The sequence below is a fragment of the Saccopteryx bilineata genome, chromosome 9 (genome assembly GCF_036850765.1).
Source record: "Saccopteryx bilineata isolate mSacBil1 chromosome 9, mSacBil1_pri_phased_curated, whole genome shotgun sequence".
Taxonomy (NCBI): Eukaryota; Metazoa; Chordata; class Mammalia; order Chiroptera; family Emballonuridae; genus Saccopteryx; species Saccopteryx bilineata.
Window position 1 is genome coordinate 85,990,404 of NC_089498.1, and position 22,371 is coordinate 86,012,774.

At 39.5% G+C, this 22,371-nt stretch overlaps 1 protein-coding gene across 4 annotated transcripts in view; it reads left to right on the forward strand.

Annotated features, from left to right (window-relative positions):
- Positions 1-22,371, forward strand: part of NRG3 (neuregulin 3) — a 1,278,837-nt gene that overhangs the window by 1,227,202 nt on the left and 29,264 nt on the right. For all 4 annotated transcript variants that reach the window (XM_066243724.1, XM_066243726.1, XM_066243723.1 and 1 more), the window contains exons 5-6: positions 8,623-8,725; positions 15,398-15,524. In XM_066243724.1, coding sequence (XP_066099821.1) covers positions 8,623-8,725; positions 15,398-15,524 — 230 coding nt within the window. The remainder of the gene's footprint in view (positions 1-8,622; positions 8,726-15,397; positions 15,525-22,371) is intronic.

Here is a 22,371-nt window from a genome sequence, read left to right on the forward strand (position 1 = left end):
TCTCTGGTCTCACATTTCTACAAATCAGTCAATTCATCACATGTTTTTGTAATATTATATACCTCCTTGTTTTAACATTGATTACAGTCAGTATTTTATATCATTCCCTTTAAAATAATAGGGAATTGAAGTTTATAAAGGTAAAGGAATGTATCTGTGGTGGTGCAAATTAAAAATGACTAAAATTAAAGTCAAATACCAATTGCCAGACTCTCGACCTCTTGCCTCTTACACCTCACCATGCTGGTTCTTGTGTAACACTCTATGAATCAAGGCATTGATAGCACCATCCCGTAACCACACCTGGGTCTATAAACTCACTCACAGTCTTTAGAGTTTTCATTTTGCATTTGATTTTAACTCAGACTTGATTTTGTGAGTTCCCCAGGCTACATTTGACTAGCTTCAAATAAGAATAAAAACACCACATAGAATTCATGAGGAAATTATTCAGTGTAGTGGAAACAATGTTATTTTATGTTTTAGTGAGTATTATCATCTATTATTTTCATAATTCTTTTTATTGGCACAGGCCAGGGAGGGTAAATTACTGTATACAAGTCATGTTTATCTAATTGCAGTCATCAGCTTGAAGTGGAATTTGTTTTAAATTTTATTTATTGATTTGAGAGAGAAAGAGGAAGGGAGAAGGAGAGAAACATCAATTTGTTGTTTAACTTATTTATACAATCATTAGTTGATTGTTGTATGTGCCCTGACCGTAGATCAAACCGTAACCTTGGCATACTGGGATGATGCTCTAACCAATTGAGTCACTTGGCCAGGAAAAAATGGAACTCTTTATAGTTGGTACAAGTACTTACTTGTTTCTAAGTTCAACTAGAAATTTTAATGAGTTTACAAATATGGGGGTGGAAAGGATTGCGTTCTTTAAGATAACTGTAATGCTGATAGCTGAGGTAGGCAGGTTCACAACGGATTTGGGCAGATTGTAAAAAAAACTACAGAGTCAGAAAGCATTGGGCCATTCCATTTAATAAAGCCTCACAATGGTAGAAAAGCACACAGGCAGGGGTAAACCTCTTCTCTGTCACACAAACAGCAAGAATGGCCCCTCACAGTAGCAGGCAGGTAGTCTGCAATCATCCATCTCTCTGGAGCACAAGCACTCATAGCCTTACAAAGACCATACACACATGGCGTAGCCACACACTCACGCACCATTCAGGCAAAGTACTTGCAGTCAGTAACCCCATGAGCAAGTCTAACACAGCTGCCTCACATTTCACCCCTTTAGGGTTGCTCATCTCACAATAGGTACATTACATACATTATAAAAATAACAATTACAAAGGTTCCCTTCACAATGTCTTCCTGAGCACTCTACCCAAGGAGTTAACTGGAGGCCAACCCCCAACTTCCCACCCCACGATGTCCACAAGGCCACCCACTGTATGTGGAGGAGCCTGTACAGTCCAGGGCCATGTTCATTGAAACCAAAAAGTGTCCTTGGTGTTTCTCTGCAACTGGGTGAGAAGCAACTTCCTGATGCAGGAGGGTGTCCACTGGAGCTGCCCCCCATCAGGGTCTCATACTGTCCAAAGATGGCATGTCCATCCAACAAGGGAGTCAGTGCCCCCCTCTGGTTGCAGTCCAAGAGTCAGTCTATGATAGATAGCCCTGCTGACTTCAAATCACCAAGGTAAAGGTCCATTACAGGCAACTAGGTTCACATAGGGACTCTGGCCTCCGTCCTCATCCCTGCTGTCATGGCAGCTCTGAAGATGCTGCCCCAAAGAGCAGCACGTGGCAACATTGGCCAACCTCTCCCCCTCTGCTCCAGAGAGCATGCTGCCATCCACCCCTTTGTCCCACAGTTGCAGCAAGCCTACCAGGGGCTCAGTAGGTACTCTTTGCTGCTGGGATTTTACCTTCTGAATGACCACTAGCCGGGCTCTGAGTGTGTGGACGGCAACTTCAGTCCAAGTCTCTTCATCTTCAGAAGAGGAGCTAGAAACGCCTGCTCCTGCCAACTCAGAGCGACTCTGCTGGCCCATCTTCTGTGCCCACTTAGGCTCCTGTGACTGCCAGCTCTCAGCTTGAAGCTGAACCCTCAGTTGTTCCTCCAACAACTGCCACTGCCAATGTTCAACTTCTAGAGCAAACTGCAACTCATGGCTTCCTTTTCCAGTGCTCATTCCAGTTCAAGCCATTACTGCTGCTGGGTTTGCAGCTCATTCTGGAGCTCTTGATCTTGGGCATCCCCTCACAGGGCTGTAAAAATACCGAGCCTACGGCCCCCAAAAGGACAGCCATGGGGAACCTTAACAACGACCAGTCCTCTATCCCACCCCTCAAGGGTGGCTGTGGCTCCATACCCATCTGCTTCAAATCCTGTCATCTACTCCAGATGTAATGCAGTGGCCGAAGCCAGGCAGGTCCACATTGGATTCGGGTAGATGGAAAAGAACTGTGGAGCCGGAAAGGGTTAGGCCATCCCATTTAATAAAGTCTCACAATGGCGGACAAGCACACAGGCAGGGAAAACTGCCTCTCAGGAAAACAAACAGCAAAGTGGCCCCTCACAGTGGAGGGAAGGCAATCCGCCATCCGCAATCCCCCGGAGCACAAGCACCCATAGCCTTACATAGACCGCACGCACTTGATGCAGCCACACGCTCATGTACCAATCAGGCGAAGTGCTTGCAGCTGCTAACCCCACAGGCTAGCCTAACACAGCTGCCCCACAATAGCAGTGTGTCCAAACAAGGTCTCAGTGACACAGTTTCAATCCTTTTAATTTTAAACTTTCCAGATATAAAATGTCAACCAAGGCTTGCCAGGGCCACCTGACTCCCCCTCTCCATTTCTTCAGAAATCTGGTTACTGTGGCATTTCTTTCAGGTTTACTTTCTGTTTTCTGATACTCCGGTCTGAATAAAGACATTAAAAATGGAAATAAAACCTAAAGGTTGCCTGACCAGGTGGTGGCACAGTGGATAGAGTGTCGGACTGGGATGCAGAGGACCCAGGTTCGAGACCCCGAGGTCGCCAGCTTGAGCTTGGGCTCATCTGGTTTGAGCAAAGCTCACCAGCTTGAACCCAAGGTCACTGACTCCAGCAAGGGGTTACTCGGTTTGCTGAAGGTCCACAGTCAAGGCACATATGAGAAAGCAATCAATGAACAACTAAGGTGTTGCAACGAAAAACTGATGATTGATGCTTCTCATCTCTCTTCATTCCTGTCTGTCTGTCCCTAACTATCCCTCTCTCTGACTCTCTCTCTGTCTCTGAAAAAAAAAAAAGAAAAAAGAAAAAAAATTTATCATTTGATACATTTTGACATAAACATTCACCCATGAAAACACGATCATGTTTGAGAAATGAATATAACTCCCCAAAGTTTTCTCATGTCCCTTTGGGTCTCTTTCCTCCACCTGTTCCCCCTCCCCATTCCTGATTCCAGGTGTTCACTTGCATGCTTCTGTATACTATAGACTGGTCTCCACCTTCTAGAATTTTATACAATTAAAATAATACAACAGGTACAGTTTTGGGGCCTGATTTACATTCACTTTTTGCAGTCTCACTGTATTGCAGATTTTTCACTTTATTGTGGGCTTTTGAGGTATGTAGGTATTTTATATATTTATTATTTTAATTATTTTTGTGGTAAAATAAGCATTTTCTAGCCTAAAAAATTAAAAACAATATAAAAATATTTGAAAATCAATTAAAACATATTAAAAGAATATTACTGTATATTCACTGGTGAGTTCGCATATAGAATGTTATATGTTGTTCAGATTACATAGGTTTAAGAGTGTAGAAAGTGTTCAAGAGCATAGGAAGTGTTTATAAGAGTGTGGGAAAGGTTAGTAACAGTGTGGGAAAGGTTTATAAGAGGGTGGTGAGGGTTTATAAAGCCTTAAAATATATATAAATAATAAACAGAAGGATGTACTTTGCGGATTTTTGCCTATCACGGGGAAAATTAAGTTCTGGAACCTAACCCCCACGCACATGAGGGACCACTGTATCCCATTGTATGGACATAGCACAATTTGTTTATTGATTTGCCTGTTTGCTAGTGGGCACTTGCATTATTTTCACTATTACAAATAAAGCTGCCATGAAAATTTATGTAATAATAAGCATATGCTTTCATTATTCTTGGCTAAATACTTAGGAATGGAGTGACTGTATCATAAAGTAGGCATAGGTTTAACTTCCATGAAATTATTTTATATTCCTACCAGAAGTGTATGAGATCAGCCTGACCAGAGTGTCATCCTGGGATGCTGAGGACCCAGGTTCAAAACCCCAAGGTCACCTGCTTGAGCACATGGATCACTGGCTTGAATGTGGTATCATATACATGACCCCATTGTCACTGGCTTGAGCCCTAAGATTTCTGGCTTGAGACCAAGGTTTCTGGCTTGTGCAAGGGGTCACTGGCTTGGTTGAAGCCCCCTGGTCAAGGCATAAATGAGAAAGTAATCAATGAACAATTAAGGTGCCTCAACTATGAGTTGATACATCTCATATCAGTCTATCCCTATCTGTCCCTCTCTCTCTCCCTCCTCTTTGCTAAAATAAATAATAATAATAATAAATTATGTATATGAGATTAAAATTGCTTCTCACCATTGGCACATTCATTCTTTAAATTTAACCTTTGTAATAGGGATGCCATTTATCCACTACAGATTAATTTTCAATTCCATAATGACTAATGATGTTGAGCCTTTTTTTATGTACTTATCTGCCATCTATACATCTTTGGAGAAGTGTTCATTCAAATCTTTTGCCCATTTCAAAATGGAGTTGTCTTCATTTTGAGTTGTAATGGATCCAAGTATAGTGTATGTACAAGTCCATGCCATTGAATATTTATTTTTTGTTGGATAGTCCATGTTGTTCAAAATATAAACACAAGTCCAATTTTGAAAGGCAAATATTGTTAACTTTGATGAAATCCATTTTATTGATATATTATTTGTATCTTTTGTGTTGTAGTTAAGATTTCTTTGCTGAACACATGATTACTAATAAAATTTTCACCCATGTTTTCTTTTACTAGTATTATAGTGTGAAATTTTATATTAAGGTCTAAAGTCAAAGTGTGTTTTTGTGGATATGGCTATATTTTTGTTACAATGGCATTTTTAAAAAAGATCTTTTCCCTTTTGAATTGTCTTGGTGTATTTTCACAAATCAGTTAGCTACAAATTTTTGCAGATATTTCTGTCCCATTGACTTATCTTTCTATACGTAGGTCAGTATCATATTGCCTTGATTACTATAGCTTTATAATAAGTCTTGAAACAAAGTAGTTTAAGTCCTTCAACTTTGATCTCTTGGCTACCAAAATGATATTTTGATTACTCTAGATCAGGGGTAGTCAACCTTTTTATACCTACTGCCCACTTTTGTATCTCTGTAAGCAGTAAAATTTTCTAACCACCCACTGGTTCCACAGTAATGGTGATTTATAAAGTAGGGAAGTAACTTTACTTCATAAAATTTATAAAGCAGAGTTACAGCAAGTTAAAGCTTATAATAATAAGTACTTACCATGTAGTTTATGTCAGATTTTTGCTAAATTTGGCAGAAGAAATCTTTATAAAACAACTTACTATAGTTAAATCTATCTTTTTATTTATACTTTGGTTGCTCCACTACTGCCCACCATGAAAGCTGGAGTGCCCACTAGTGGGCGGTAGGGACCAGGTTGACCAGCACTGCTCTAGATCTTTCGTATTTCCACATAACATTTAGCATCAGCTTGTCAATTTCTACAATAGCAATAACAAATTCCTCGTGAGATTTTTAATAAAATTGTACTCAATCTACCTATTAATTTGAGGAAAATTTTCATTTTAATAATATCAAGTCTTTCAATCTATAAATATGATATATATCTTCATTTATTAATATTTAGATCTTCTTTAAATTTTCTTAATGTTTGGGTAATTTTCAGTGTTTAGACCTCATGTAAATAATTTGTTAAATTTATCTCTATATGCTTTATATTTTGATGGTATTGTAAATAATAATTTTGTGTTAAATATGTTTATTTGTTGTTATTACATAGACATACCTTTAATTTTTGTATCATCTGTCCAGTAACTTTATATCCTGCACACTTGCTAAGCTTCCTTATTAAATATATTAGTTCTTTGTAAATTCTATCAGCTTTTTTCATAGATGATCATGTTATCTGAGAATAAAGATGGTTTTTCTTCTACTTTCCTAAACTAAATGAATTTAATTTCTATTTTTGCTTATTCCATTAACTAAATTTCCACTACAATATTGAATAGAAATGGTGAGAGTATATATTCTTACTTTATTCCTGATCTTAGGGGAAAAGCATTCAGTCTTTTATAATTAGGTATAGATTTATATAAAGAAAGATAGATATTCCTTATCAGGGTGACAAAGTTCCCCTTTCTCTCGCTCTCTTTCTCTCTAAGATGGAAGATTTTATTTTGTTTTGTTTTTAATTTTTATTTAATTTATTGGGGTAACATTGGTTAATAAAATTATATAAGATTCAAATGTAAAATTCTATAATACATCATCTATATATTGTATTGTGTGTTCACCACATGAAGATGAATTTCTCTTCTATTCCTAGTTTTTGAGGAATGAATCAGGAATGAATGTTAGATTTTATGTAATATTTTTCTCTACTGTAATCATTAAATAATTTTTATTGACTGTCAAAATTGTGAATTACATTTGTTGTTTTTTAAAAACATTAAACCAATCTTGCATTTCTTGTATAAACCCCTCTTAGTTATGATGTATTATTTTTAACACTTGGCTGGATTTTATTTTCTAATACTTTGGTAAGAATTTTTGCATCTATGTCAGTGAGGAATACATGCCTGTAATTCATTTTCTTCTTATGTCTTTGTCTAGTTTACATATAAAGGTAATAATGTTGGCATCATAGAATGAATTAGAATGTTTTCCCTTCTCTTCTATTTTTATTGATTGTGAAGATCTTGAGATTATAAAATTGGATCCAAAGAAATTTATCTTCTATAAAAGTTAGTATTGTCTCTAATTGAATCATTCTCTAACTTTAGTATGCATGAGAAAAACTTGAAAAAAAATTTTGAATAGACATTTTGATTCAGAAGTTCCAAAATTGACCCATAGTTGGCATTAATAAATAAAAACAAATCTCCATATGTTATCTCTGTGTTCTGATGATTCTTACTCCGTTCAGTGGTTCTCAAAGTCTGTTTCACTGACCACAACATCAGAATCTTTTGGGAAACTTTAAAAATACAAATGTTCTGCCCCCACTTCAGACCTACTAAATCAATTATTCTGGGAGAGAAAGTAAGTGGCAGCCTGCCCTTCAATAACAAGGTGACTCCAATGCACACTAAATTTTGAGAAGTACTGCACTATGTTAAATAGAGAGAATAAAAAAAAAATAAAGATGCAAATATTTTGTATATTTTGTATTATAAATAGAGATGATTTATTCTGTACTTTTAAAAAAAATAATATATATGGAAGATCTGAGAGTGAGGAGAGAGACAAGGTAAGTCAGATGTTTGAGTAGTACGGAGAAGGTATAGATAATCTTTAAGAAAATGGAGAAGCAGGCTGATAAGATTGTTAGTCACTACTGGATATGATTGTCAACCTTTATTAGTGTCCATTTTCCCAATTTGTGCAATCTTCTCTCCAGTTCTGACCTGTTCAAAGTAGAGGGGTGGAGAAGGCAGTTTCTTCAACTTGTACATAGTTCGATTTGTACATATTTTGCCATATGAGTGAAAGGGAAGGAGAAAAAGATGGAGTAGTTGAGAGTATTTGCAAGAGAGTAATGACTGTAATCATGGACCATAGCCTGTGTGCTGTATAAAGAGAGAAATGAAGACAAGAAGAGGATAATAGCAGAAAGAGTTCTGAGATCTATGGATGAAAGGTCTTGATGAGATGGAAGAACTGTTTCAGTAGACACATTTCAGAAAATGAGCTGGGAGTATAAATAATAATGACTGAAAAGAGAAATGTTTGTTTATGAATTCTTGTGAGTTTTATGCGATGAGAAGCTATAAGTTGTGACCTTGATAATAGGGATTGAAATGATTGTGCCAGATCATTGGTATTGAGGAAGTCTCAGAAAGGGGTGAGTAAATATTCATATGCATATTGAAGTTCTCCTTCATTAGTAGTGTCAATCATAGTAGTGGGTGGATGAATTTAAAGCTGACAGACAAGGAACAAATCATAAAAGGCAGTGGCATCAGGATCACATAAAATAAAATAGAAGTCATCACTGTCACAGGAAAGTTCTGATAGACGCATATTTGTTTTTATAGCAGATTGTTTTGAACCCCACCTTAATTTCAAAAATGTATGTCCCTGGTATGTCCCAAAGTCTTAGAATGTCTTTTGATAATAAAATATATAATTGTGATATCTATGTATGAGTTCTGATTTAGCCATGCAATTATAGAAAGTAACAACCAGCTATCCTAATAACTTCCTCATGTTCTCCTGTTAACAACAGGAACAAAAAAAATATTTGCTTTGAAAGGTTCCTACCAGCTCTGAAGTACAAGGATGGAGATTGTCTCTGATGTGCCCTGCTAATACCCATTCTAATTATGTTTTTCAAACCCACAGAGAGCGAAGAAATTTATCAAAGGCAAGTGCTGTCAATTTCATGTATCATCTTTGGAATTGTCATCGTGGGCATGTTCTGTGCAGCATTCTACTTCAAAAGCAAGTAAGACCATTTCTCTCAAGTATTAAAAGGTTACTTCTCAGAGGATGCACTTTGTCTTTCTTTAAGTTCTCAGTCTTCACTCCTGACAGAGGATCTTGTGCAAATGGGTCCATCAGACAGCTGCATTGACTTAGAATCTTCTGTAGGGGGTGGTGGGTGTGTACAGCATGCGCATGCATGTGTGTGTGTGTGTGTGTGTGTGTGTGTGTGTGTGTGTGTGTTTTATCTCTGAGACACAGAGTTAGTATTCCCCTCAGTGATCATAAAAACTCTATGTTCTTTTACACGTTTAGATTACCTGCCAGAATGAAGGATTCAGTGTCTGCCTGTAACCAAGGTGTTAACTGCTCTGTAGAGAGAGGTCACTACTATAGACATAAACATTATCACCCAATGTCTAGACTTTTCTTTAAAAAAAATCTACACTTTTTCTTTCATAGTGTTTTTAACTGATACTCATAAAGATTTTAGCCAATTATGAAATATGAATACTATAAAATCTATTTTAGTTCACCAGTTGGTATCCATGCATATCTCAAATATGCCCTTTACTGCCTTTGGCAAGAAAGCAGAACTTCTGCAGATAAAGGTATTTATTTTTTACTTATAAAGTAGGCTAAAAATATATACATACATATTTTTATAAATATATGTCTATACACATATGTACTTATTTTAAATGAACTTTGATAAAAGTATTTTATTTGTGGAAATGGCATAATTTGCACTTAAAATAAGAAATACAGATAAAAATACTAAATTTCTCGGTTTCTTGGAAGGCATGTAAGCCTGAATAAGTTGGCACAGATACTGTTCCTACAGCTTATCAGAATCTAAGCCAAAGCATAATTACTTTTCTTTGGAGATATTTTTTTTCTACCCATTAGCTCTTCTAAAAATGGATCCGTTTCCAGATTATAGTCTATGCTATATGTCTGCATGTTGTGTATGTCAATCTTTAAAAAAAATGCACACACAGATATAAATCCAGAATTAGTAACCATTATTTTTTAATGAACTATTTCAGAATAGCTTTAGATTTTTAGAATTACTGTGAAAATAGTACAAATGGACTCCATATGCCCAGACTCAGTATCCTTTATTACTTATATTAGTATGATGCATTAATATTGATACAGTATTACTAAATAAAGTTCAAACTTTCATATTGCTTTAGTTTTTACCTAATATGCTTTTTCTGTTCCAGGGCCACACCCAGGATACCACATTACATTTAATGATCATGTCTCCTAGGGAACACTTGGCTGGAACGATTGTTGTTGTTCATTTTCTCTTTTCTTTTCTTTTGTTTTTCTTTTCTCTTCTCTTCTCTTCTTTGGATTGCTCATTTTATTTTTTTATTTTTTATTGAATTTATTGGGGTAACCTTGGTTAATAAAATAATATAGGTTTCAGGTGTGAGCATTTATTTTAAAACACTTATTCTTTGTCAGAGACACCTGGCTTTTCATGTCTTCTCTCCCAGTCCTTACAACAATGGAATTGTGTGTCACTGCTGCACTTTTTAAAATAGCTAAATTTAATTTTAAAATATTAATTCATCAAAGCCACACAGTAGAAGACTACAGATGTAATCTTCTGTTTCTTTTTAATATTTTTTATTATTTCTCAATTACAGTTATATTAGTTTTCAGTATACAACATAGTGATTAGACATTTATATACCTTACAACCAGATAGGATCTTTAAATTTCTTCAGCCCGACTTTAAATCACATGCTCTAAACCAGGGGTCTCAAACTCAACTCAGCATGTGGGCCGCAGAGCAAGATCACAGCCATTTGGCGGGGCCGCACTAGGTCTACAAAAGGCAACTGTTACGCAACACTTTTCTCACTGCAGTTGAAAACAAAAAAAAATCAGTACAACAAGCACAATTGTACATGCAGTTTACTCAGTGTCACAAAACAACCAGAAACTGTAGTTCGCATCACAACTGCTGTTAACTAAGCTAATATCTAGCTAGGATGCTAGAGAAATGAAAAATATAAATAGGCCCCTAGGCTTACTTAATTTTATCCAAAATATTTTGAACTTCGTGGATTAGTCTGCGGGCCGCACAAAATTGTTCGGCGGGCCGCATGCGGCCCGCAGGCTGCAAGTTTGAGACCCCTGCTCTAAACCATTCTACCATATTGGCTTTTATCATCCTTTCTATAGTTAGTGAAACTACATGGAGGAACCAGGAATGTCATGCTCTGGTGCAACTGGGGCACTTTCTATTTATTGCTCAGGGGAGTCTACATGGCATAGTGGTCAGGATTTCCACGTGTCAGCCACGCTGGTGTTCAGATCCTCAGGCTGCCACTTGCTTGTTAGGTATCATTAAGCAAATCATCTCCCACCCCTTATGTTTGGCTTTCTTGTGATAAAATATGGCCCAAAATATATCTACCTTCTAGAATGTGTTAAAGATGAATGGGATAATATTGTAAAAAGGACATCATAGTGTTTAAAAGAGTAAATACTCAATGAGGGCTTGCTATTGTTAACAGCTACCATTTTCCACTCTGGAACTTAGAGGCTGGTTAACCTGAAAGGGAAGGCTGTGCACTGGTGCCTGAGAGGGGTAATCACGCCTACAGGGGGTCACAGGGTCCTCTTGTGTTTGCTGTGTTTAACAGGAAGCCAATTACTGTGAAGAAGTACTTAATCATTTATTTTTAGAGTATAACTTGTAGTCGTAACCACATCTCAGTGAAAGACAGATGATCTGAACCTCAAGAATGGAGAACAGCTGGATAACCAGAGGACTTCCATGTTCAGGGCTGTCTGTTAATCTCTCCCTGTCTGGGCACAAGGGGGGCTCTGAGATGAACATCTCCTCCTGGGCTCAGTGAGCTGCCGGGGGTTCATGGAAACTGCAATATCAGATTCATTACAAGCAGCTCACAGGGCTGAACAAATGGAGGAATACAATTTAGGGTATAGTCTTTCTGCCTGCCCACTGGAACACCTTTTCATTTAAAAAATAAATAAATAAGAAAAAGAGAGGAGAATAAAGTAATAATAAAATTTTGAGCCTTTTCCCAGTGGAGTTACAGTTCTCATTAAGAGTAATTTCCTTCTTCCAGTATAATTTCCAGGCAGAGTCTTCCCTTACTTGTGTGTGCCTGAGAAGAATGCCACACCCCACATGAATCATGTAATCTGTATAGTGGAAACAATGTAAACTTTTATAACACCCTGCATATTATTCTCCATGCTCATTACTGAAAACCTAAGTCGTCTCTCAAAACCTTGGTCAGATCTTACCTTGAACTTTCCTCACTTCGATACATGTTTTAAGGCTGTTGATATGTGTGTAATTTCTTTACTTCATCTTGGAAACTCCAAGTTTTCTAGAATTCTAGGACCTCTCTATCATTGCTTTTCAAATAAATTCACTTAAACCTCTATCCCATAGACTGGGGTGCACTGTTTCTGGACAGAGAAAGACAGGAGTTATCTGAAAGTTCACATTCTCTTGGCCATGCCTGTTTTATTTCCCATAATACCTCAGGTTATACCATGCTGGTTCTTTTTACTTTCTTTTGTCACCCTTGGTATACACGACCTCACCAGATAGAATATTAAGCAAATTATTAGCTGATGAAAGTATAAAGGTATGTAATATGATGAGGTAAAAATGAAGAATACCTTCTTGAATTTAGAGGATTTTCTAAATTAATTAAACCCCTACAATTCTGAAGGACACAGTGAAAGAAATCCTCATCAGTCTCAATAAATCCATATCTTCCCACAGGAAGTTAACAAAACTTATAAGGGAGCCTTTCAAATCTGGCTGATAAGGCTCACGTGGCAACTCTAAATTCTTGTAGGTTTTCTTTTCACAGATACAAAGTGTGGGGCGGCCTGTAGGAGTCCTTGGTAGACTTTGGAAAAGCAGTACATAGTTCAGCTCTAAGAATGGAATGGGATAGGAGAGGAGACATTCAGGAGCAGACACTGGGACAAACAATGATCCCAACTGGGAAGGACACAGGAGGAAAAAGAATTGGCGCTACTGGTAAAAAGCAGATGTCATAGAAAGTGCCCCAACTTGAGGTTCTCACCCTCTGAAGTAAGAGATTTTAGGTCACAAAGAAGGCCACAGAAGGACAGGCAGTGAGCACCCTGATACCTGCTGTGGTTCTTGTCAACAGTGAAAGTCTTAGTCCCCCAGTTGCTGAAACACAGTTATGATAACAGTTACATTTCTCAAGCTACTCTGACCTGAGATAGGCAGACGTTGGCAAGAGGTCCATGCGAGGCTCTGAAGGCCTGGACTTCTACACACTTGTTGCAGGCATGCCAGTTTCAGAACTCCCTGCAGGACCGGCTGAGGTCTTCGAAGCTGCCTGGCATCCCAGCTTTTATCCTGCGGCCCAGCCCTGCTTCCTTCCCTCCGCTTTCACAGGCATCAAGCACAGAGCCCTCCCCAGTCTGAGTCCTGCATGCTCTCTTCTTCTCAGGGTCTGCGTCCCCAGGAGCCCCACCTGCAACTTAACAAATAGTGTTCACCAGTGGACTTGTGAGAACAGGTGGTCCACAACTTGCATTTCATTTCTTCTGAATAACTGGGCCAGAGAAACTGAAAACTCAGTGAATTATACAATGTTACTACCGACCAGCTTTGCTGGCTAGTAGGGCTCATGTTCAATGCCTATATCTTTTCTTCCCCAGAACAACTGTTTTCTAGGGGGCTATTGGGATGGCGACCCAACTCTGCTCGTTCGCTCTGTTCGCTTTTACTGGGGAGAGGGGAAGTGGGCAATATCGTGTGTGCCTGGGAGACAGGAGGGGTGATGAGAGAAGGAGGCAGGTTCAGAGAGGAAAGTACCGAAACATTAGTGAGTTGGGACTTGAGTGGAGAGGAAGTAAAGGAAAGGAAATGGTAAAAGGATTTCGGAACTGTAGTCAAATGTTTTATGAGGACAGTTGCTTTAGAAATTTATATTTCCCCCAACACTGAATTATAGAATGACGGAAAATATAATATTTCTACTATGCAGTTCTTAGGAGAGTAATTGGGTTCTTAACTCTGTTTCAAACCCCCTCACACTGCTCCATGGTGAGTTACTCAGGTAGAACCTTCTGATCTACCATTTGCTTCACCAGTGAGTTCCTGATAGGATTTGGTGGCTGTAATGTGCTTCTAAAATTTGCGGATATGATTGGTTTATTTTTAACAATAGGCTGCAGATTAGCTGTTAGGAAGTAGATAGATTATTACAACTGGATTGAAGCAACTAAGAGTACTACAGATAAGATTCCCCTCTCCCAATTATTGAAAAGATGAACAATTATTAAACAGAGTACATCTCACTGGTGTTGTGAATTCAAAAAAAGTAATGATGTTCAGATGCATGGAAGATAACATTTGCAAGCTCCATTTGCAGATGAGGAAACTGAAGCTCAGAGACGGTTAGGAAATCAAAACAAAACTGATGGGTGGCAAAGCTGAGATTCAAATGCCAATCCCTCTGGTATCCTAGCCAAACTCTGCGGACTGCTGCCTGCTGGGAAGCCTCCCTGCTCTAGCTGGCGTGTGCACTCCACCCAAGCTCTGGCCCTGTCAGGGCTTGGTAAAGAGGCAATGTCCAGGGCAGATGATTCTGCAGAGTTTCTTTGTTTACTTGTTTTTGTTGATTTGTTTGTTTTGGTGCTGAATCTTCTGCTCATAATTGCCATAAAGCTCTTGGGAGAGAGCAGTTAATAATGCAGTAATTTGTTTCATCTTGCTGGTGTAGCCAGCCACGAATGATTCAAACAATAGTTACCCTGCATATGCAGGTAAGAGTACTTCATTTGGAGTCCAAAAACTGAGGGTAGTCTCATCCCACTGGAAAGGGGCAAGTGGTTTGCCGGTTCCGAGTGGTAGTTACGGGTATGGAACATGTGGCCGTGTTGACTGGGTTCAAACTCAGCTCTGCCGCTTACCAGCTATGTGAATGTGGGCAAATAATTTAAACTCCTGGCCTCAGTTTTCTCATCTACTAGATTAGTATAGAATTAATGCTTCGTCACACAAAATTATTGTGAAGAATAAGTGAATTTGAATTGATAGATGGAAAACACTGGAAATGATGTTTGGCATATTGGATCTCTTTAAGAGTTACCTATTTTAGTTTTTTTACAAAAGTTTTTACAAAGGGATAAAGTCTTTATATGAAGGATTGATGATAACAATAAATGAGCTATTTCTAACCTGTAGAAAAGAAAATATATGTGTATAGTACATATGCCAGCCATTCAATCAAACTACACGTATTTGAATTGTACAGATATAAATGTAACTTTGAAAGTGTGTTACACATGGCTGTTAGGTCTAAGCTTCACTTTTTCCGTTGGTCACTCCTTCAGAGCATTTCTAGTTCTTTGCAGCTGACCTCTTGCATCCTTGGGGCAAGGGAATGCATTATGTTTCTTTCTGCCTTCAGGGTGCCATTGGGTGTGAGTCTATTGGCGATGCTGGATAATACTACCTTCTCTCCAAATTGGAAGTAATTCTTGGTGGAGTTGAAAATGAGGGAAGGATTCTCTTTGTTATCAACATTTACTCAGCTTTAGTAAATAGCAAATATTGATAATGGTAATGAGTGAAACTCTAAAAGTATGCCTGGCATAAGATTATGTAACTACTTACCCATTTATTTATTTAAACCTGCAGAAAACAAGCTAAACAAATTCAAGAGCAGCTGAAAGAGCCACAAAATTGTAAAAACTACAGTCTCAAAGCATCCAGCACAATGGTGAAGTCAGAAAACTTGGGGAAGAGTCATGTCCAGTTGCAAAATGTAAGTTACCCTTCTCTGCACCTCTCCCCATAGCCCAGCACAAGGCTCCCAGTTCACAGAGGAATGGGGAGCCCGCAGTCAGACTTGAATATATTATATTTTTTCAGTATTTTGTAATTTTTTTGTTAAACCATCTTGCAGTTCTATTTGTGCACATGAATGAGTTTGCATACTGATGAAAGGGAAAAATTAAATCTCAGCTCCTGTTACAAAAGATAATATAAATTAGTCTCTCCAAGCAAAAGAGCTTGGGTTGCCTGTTTATAATCATTTACTGAATCCTTACTTTGTGTCAGAGAGTGTGCTAGGCACCAGGGATACAATGTTTTCTACCATACAGGGATTAATTTATAGAAAGACATGCAAACCCCAGAACCAGAGTTGTGTAAATTGAGATTGTTGATATTGCAACATAAACTGGAGAGGAGACCAAAGGGAGGTGAGGTTCCGGCAGGTGTGGAGGCTGTCTCTTAACAAAGTCAGTCCTGAGCTGGGTTTTGAAGAATATGAAAGGTTTCTCAGATTGTCAAAGAACAAAGACAAGAGACTAGAACAAAGAGAAAGAATAAAGTCACGTGATCCTAAGAATGCGTGCTCTGTTCGGTGGCGCCTCCAATGAAAAGGGAGAGAGAGAAGCCCAAGCTGTGAAAGGTGGGAGGTGAGCGTTATGGTCCCACAGTCAATACTTCCTAACAACAACTGGAAGTTAAATGCAAACTCTTTGAATCCTACATCCTTCTAAAATAGTTTTAATCATTTCTGAGATATACTGCAAAACACTAAATTAAATGCAAGTGAATAACATCTAAGACACACTGAAATATTCCTCTTGGGGTAGCAATTCTGCCCCCACACAAGATTGCGCTTCCAGATTCTCAGGCACAAAATGAAAGAACAAATGCCACAGCATAAACCTAGCACTTCAGTATAACAGGCAATCACCCAAGACACGTTCCACTTCTTCAAATGTATAAATCACCGGGAATTTATACATCATTTGTGATTCTAAAAAGTCATTACCCAAAAAGTTACCATTATGTTGGGCATAACAGATGTACTTAGATGTTTAATGTGGAATTCATAAATCAGAATCACTTCCTAGCAAAGTTTTATTTAACTTGTAATTATGGCTATGCATAGAAATTGTTCTTTTCTAAAACAGAGAGAATGCTTTCGCTAATGACTCCTAGTGAAGATTATCCCACCACCCTAAAACAAATGCGGTGATGGGAGGCTACAATTACTTAAGCCGCAGGGCCTGTCAAAGATAAACAAAGCCAGACAGCCACTGGTTCAAATAATAAGGACAGATTGTGATCAGTAATATACTATTGCCATAAGGCAGAGGGTCCAGAGTGAACTGAACTCAACTTCAATTTGAACAGAGGTGACTGGATATTGTAAAGAAAAAATGAGGGAGTAAGGGAGGGGAAATGGTGGGGGGTTAATAGAATCAGGGAAGTGAAGAATTGGAGGTGGTCAGTGTAAATACGATTAGGCCAGCTCTGTCTGTTAGCTGGCAATTACTGAATTTAGGACACTGTACTTCTACAGAGATGGGGAGACAGAAGCTCTGTCCTTCTTGTTGATTCTGTTTCAAAGAAATTGCTTTCAGTTCCTCTACAGATGTTCCTGGCTTATAGGAGATGCATATATGTCTCAGAGTGACAAAGGAAGATTAAGATTTATAAGCCTTTTTTGTAAATGCACTAGGAAAGGGAGGTCGGGGCCCATGCGCAGGTGTTGGCTAGAACAAACAGTAAATTCTTTTGGAGACCTTGAGGTTTCTATGTGTTTTCAGGCAGGCCCATTAAGTGGGGGGGAGGGTCATCCTGGGGGTACAGCCTTGAGCTTTTAGAAGCTGTTCGAGTTTACTAAAGTCTTTTTGTGTGCTACTTTGAGTGGGTGAGGGGCTGAAATAATTTGTACTGAGAATCTGAAGTGTTTATAGGCCTGCACTGAGGCCTCAGACTCAGAGGGACCTACTGGGCAAATGAGTTTGTGGAATTTGTATTTTTTGAGTTTGCTTACTTTTATTGTTAAAAATGGCGCTGGGCAGCCAGGTATGTGCCTGCCCTCAGTGCAGGGGAGTTGATTGCAAACTGCAGACTGCATTCCTGCTTGGGAGGGGCCATTGTTTTGCTAATGTTTACTGGAAGAGGGGTCTTAGTGGGCCTCAGGCAGTTTTGCAGGGAGAACAGAGAGAATGCAGAGTGCTGAAGAAGAAGCCAGTTTTTGCAGAGAAGGGAGAAGGTGTGCAGATGGGGAACCAGAGCTGAGGGGCTTTGCGAGCTCCACTGAGACTGGTGGGGCATTTGATTCTAGGAAGAACCAGAGAAGATTCTCCTGGTTGTGCAACCAGAGAATGCGTCATGCTTTGGGAGCCCAGAATGAAAGGGAAGTGTTTTCCCTGCTTGTTTGCTCGTTGGCTGGTGCGAGACTTTAATAAAGGAATGGCCCACCCTTTTTTGGCTCCACTATTTCTTTACTGTCTTCCCAAATCCAATGTGAACCTGCACGGCCACGACAGTGATGGCCACTGACCTTGTAGGACCTGTCTAAAGTTTGGCCAAGAAGGGCAACTTTGTCAGTCTCTGTGCATTTTACAAGGTTGCAGCAAAACACACCCACAGTTTTGTAGCCTTTTTTTTTTCCTACTAAACATACAGTCAATAGCAGTTCCTGTCTGATCTATAATCTTCGAAACTCATTTTGGGGATAGCATAAAGGTCCACAAAGTGGTCACTACACAATTTTCTCATCCTTTTCCTCCTAATAGACATTCATGTTCTTTCCCAGTTTTTACTAGAGAAACTATATTAAATCGAACTTCATGACTGTGCTCCTCCTGTCCTTTATTTGATTATATTGTCAACATAAGAAACTCCCACATCTATAAGAATTTTTATAAGTTTATTTGAGCCAAACTATTGACAATTACCGGGAAGCAAAGTCTCAGCGGATTGAGAAAATGTTCCAGAAAATGACGGGTTTACCACTTATTTAATACATTAGAAAGGGGAAGGTGTAAGGGGGTACGTGAAATTGATTAGTGATAGATTAGGGAAACTGGAGAAAGCAAAGGTGGGGTTAATCTCTGGAATTGGATAGAAATTAAAAATGTATGCACAGTAACTTCTTTTACACACGCAGGAATAAGATAGTTAACAGTTAATTAACATAACAATAACAATGAGGGAGTTTGTTGGTTCTTGCTCTGGTGGGATGCTTGCCCTGGGGTGTGGGGCAGATTTCACATAGGCATGAAAAGTACCAAGACAATGAGACAGAATTGGGTATATATTATATTTTGGAAAAAGGAGGAAGGGGGGAACAGGGTCTTACATTTTGAAAGTGAAAATGGTCAATTTACAGGTAGTTGAGAAAAAGCAGAGCATACCTATAGGTAGCTGGCAAATTCTTGCTAAGGGCAAGCCAGCAACAGAGGGACCCACAGGATGATCTGGTACCAGGCCAGGCCCCTGCTGGGAGTCTTCCTATTTAGCATACTTTATTGAAATTAAGCTAAAGTAGATATGCTAAGATTTCCTTCCTGGAACATCTCTTTCCACCTTAACTTCTGGGGCAGGAAAGGGGAAGGGTCAAATGTACTTTCTGAGTCTTTTGTTTCTTAATAACCAGTTTAAAATCAATATCAGAGTTCTGGCAAAACTTTGGCCCCTGTTGCAGGCTTAGTATTCTATGCATTGCGTGCTTGAGCTCAAAGGACTGCACAAGCTGGTCCCTCCTGCCAGACTGGATTGGGATGAACAAGTTGCTTTGCGGAAGGTGCACATCAATTTCAGTGCTAGAAAGCAATGTGGGTCAATACTGGCTTTGTTATCCCTGTGTCAACATTTACTTTGTGAGTTTAATAGGAGAAAACAGTATCTATTTTTTTCATTTACATTTTCCCTCTCTTAAAGACTGGTATAAAATCTTGGTCTACATATATCTAGTCAAATTTCTGCTCTGGAGAATTACACGCTGATACTGTTGCTTGCAATATTATTATAAGAATCAAATAACAATTTGACTACAATTTTTTTTTGTGCCATATATTTTGGGAGAAAATAGTAATGAAGACTATGTATCGCCTGACCAGGCTGTGGCACAGTGGATAGAGCTTCATACTGGGGTGCGGACGACTCAGGTTTGAAACCCAGAGGTCACCAGCTTGAGCGCAGGCTCATCCAGCTTGAGCATGGGCTCACCAGCTTGAGCACAGGTTGCTGGCTTGAGCATGGGATCATAGACATGACCCCATGGTTGCTACCTTGAGCCCAAGGTCACTGGCTTGAGCAAGGGCTCACTCACTCTGCTGTAGCCCCCTTGGTTAAGGCACATATGAGAAAGCAATCAATGAACAACTAAGAAAACTAAGAAGCCGCAACAAATAATTGATGTTTCTCATCTCTCTCCCTTCCTGTCTATTTGCCTCTATCTGTCCCTCTCTCTGTCTCTATCACACTCATACACACACACAGAGAATACTGTAAGGCAAGTGGCTGCCGCCATCATGGAATGTAGGTTCTCATGGAATTCTGGCAGAAGGTAAAGAAACAATGGAGCCAAAAAATGTTGGGCCATTCTTTTATTAAAGTCTCACACTGGCCAACGAGCAAACAGGCAAGGAAAACATTTCCCTTTCATTCTGGGCTTTTAAAGCCCTGACACATTCTCCAGTTGCACAACTAGGAGAATCTTCTTGGGTACTTCCTAGAATCAAAGGCCTCACCAATCTCAATGGAGCTCACAAAACCCCTCAGCTCTGGTTCCCCATCTGCACACCTCTCTCTCTGCAAAAACTGGCTTCTTCTTCAGCACTCTGCATTCTCTCTGCTCTCCCTGCAAAACTGCCTGGGGCCCACAAAGACCCTTCCTCCAGCAAACATTAGCAAAACAATGGCCTCTCCCAAGCAGGAATGCAGTCTGCAGTTTGCAATCAACTGCCCTGTGCTGAGGGTAAGCACACACCTGGCTGCCCAGCGCCATTTTTTAACAATAAAAGTGAGCAAACTCAAAAAATACAAATTTTAAAAACTCATTTGGGCCTTGGCTGGTTGGCTCAGTGGTAGAGCGTCGGCCTGGTGTGCAGAAGTCCCGGGTTCAATTCCCGACCAGGGCACACAGGAGAAGCGCCCATCTGCTTCTCCACCCCTCCCCCTCTCCTTCCTCTCTGTCTCTCTCTTCCCCTCCCGCAGCGAGGCTCCATTGGAGCAAAGATGGCCCGGGCGCTGGGGATGGCTCCTTGGCCTCTGCCCCAGGCACTAGAGTGGCTCTGGTCGCAACAGAGCGATGCCCCGGAGGGGCAGAGCATCGCCCCCTGGTGGGCAGAGCGTTGCCCCTGGTGGGCGTGCCGGGTGGATCCCGGTCGGGCGCATGCGGGAGTCTGTCTGACTGTCTCACCCCGTTTCCAGCTTCAGAAAAATACAAAAAAAATAAAACTCATTTGCCCAACAAATATGTATCCAAAAGTTCATTTAAAAAAGCTAAAAATTTTAAGAGCATTCACTTTCCTTCAATGCCATGCTTAAGTAATAAAACCTGGCTGACCTGTGCTGGTGCAGTGGATAAAGCGTGGACCCAGAACACTGAGGTCACCAGTTTGAATCTCTGGGCTTGCCAGGTCAAGGCACATATGGGAGCTGATACTTCCTGTTCCTCCCCCCTTCTCTCTCTTTCTCTCTCTCTCCCTCTCCTCTCTAAAATTAATAAAAATAATAATAAATAATAAATAAAAGCTGTTTGTAGGGCAGCTGTGCAGTTGGAGGCCAAGTTGCACAAGCAGTCTTAGGGAGAGCAGTCATCTGATACGGAGCTAAGAATTTGTGTGCATATTAAAATGTAAATGTATTGAAGAAAATTTAGGAGAGCATTTTTCCTTTGTAGGTCAATATTTTTTTTTCTTCTGACAAGAGCTATGAGGAAATACCTATGTCAATGATAACAACAAAAATGATAGATGAGATATTGATCATAGTGATTGCACATAACATGTACCGGTTACATACATAGAATTATGCCTGTTAATACACATACATAGTCTCATTTGGTCCTAACAAAAATTACTTAATACTGCCCAAAATGCTTAGAAGAGGAAAATGAGGCTTAAAGCTTGCAAGATTGACTTCTGTTGAACAGCTACTGAATGTAGCCTAGAGCCAAACCTAAATCCTTATAATTCAGCGGTATTCATCAGGGGATAATGTTTCCCCAGGGAGCATTCAGCAAAATCTGGAAGCACTTTTGTTAAGCCCAATCTGGAGGGACCCGAAACATTGAAGACACTAACAAAGTCCATCGATTACACACCAAAGCTTTATTGTCTAGGTTGGCCAAGCGGCAGCAAGTCTGACAGAAATCTGAGGGAGAGCGTGCTGGCCCTTTGTTTTACCTAGTTTTTATAGTTTTGTAAGCGGAAGTACAGAAGTAAAAATTGTAATTAGGAGCCCTTTACCACTATTGGTTATAGTCATATGTCCTTTAACATGATAGGACCACGTTCAATTTGCAAGCCATATATCATTTTGGAGAAAACAAAATTTACAAGTCAACACAATGGTAGAAAGATGTCTCTTTACATATTAAAAGGCATTCCTATATTTTCTAGTGTTCATCCGCTATCTCTCTGTCCAGAGTCACATGTGTCAACTACACGCACTTACATAGGAGAGGTAGTTTCTGTGGGGACAAATGCCCGCGAATGGCTCATTGCTATAAGAAAAGGTTTATTTTGGCTTTTCTCTCCCTGCACCTGGCTAGCCATTCACCCCTTTCCCCACTGGTGTGGTGGAATGTCTGGGAATCCATGTTCTCCTCCCCTTTGCATTTACAATACATGGGC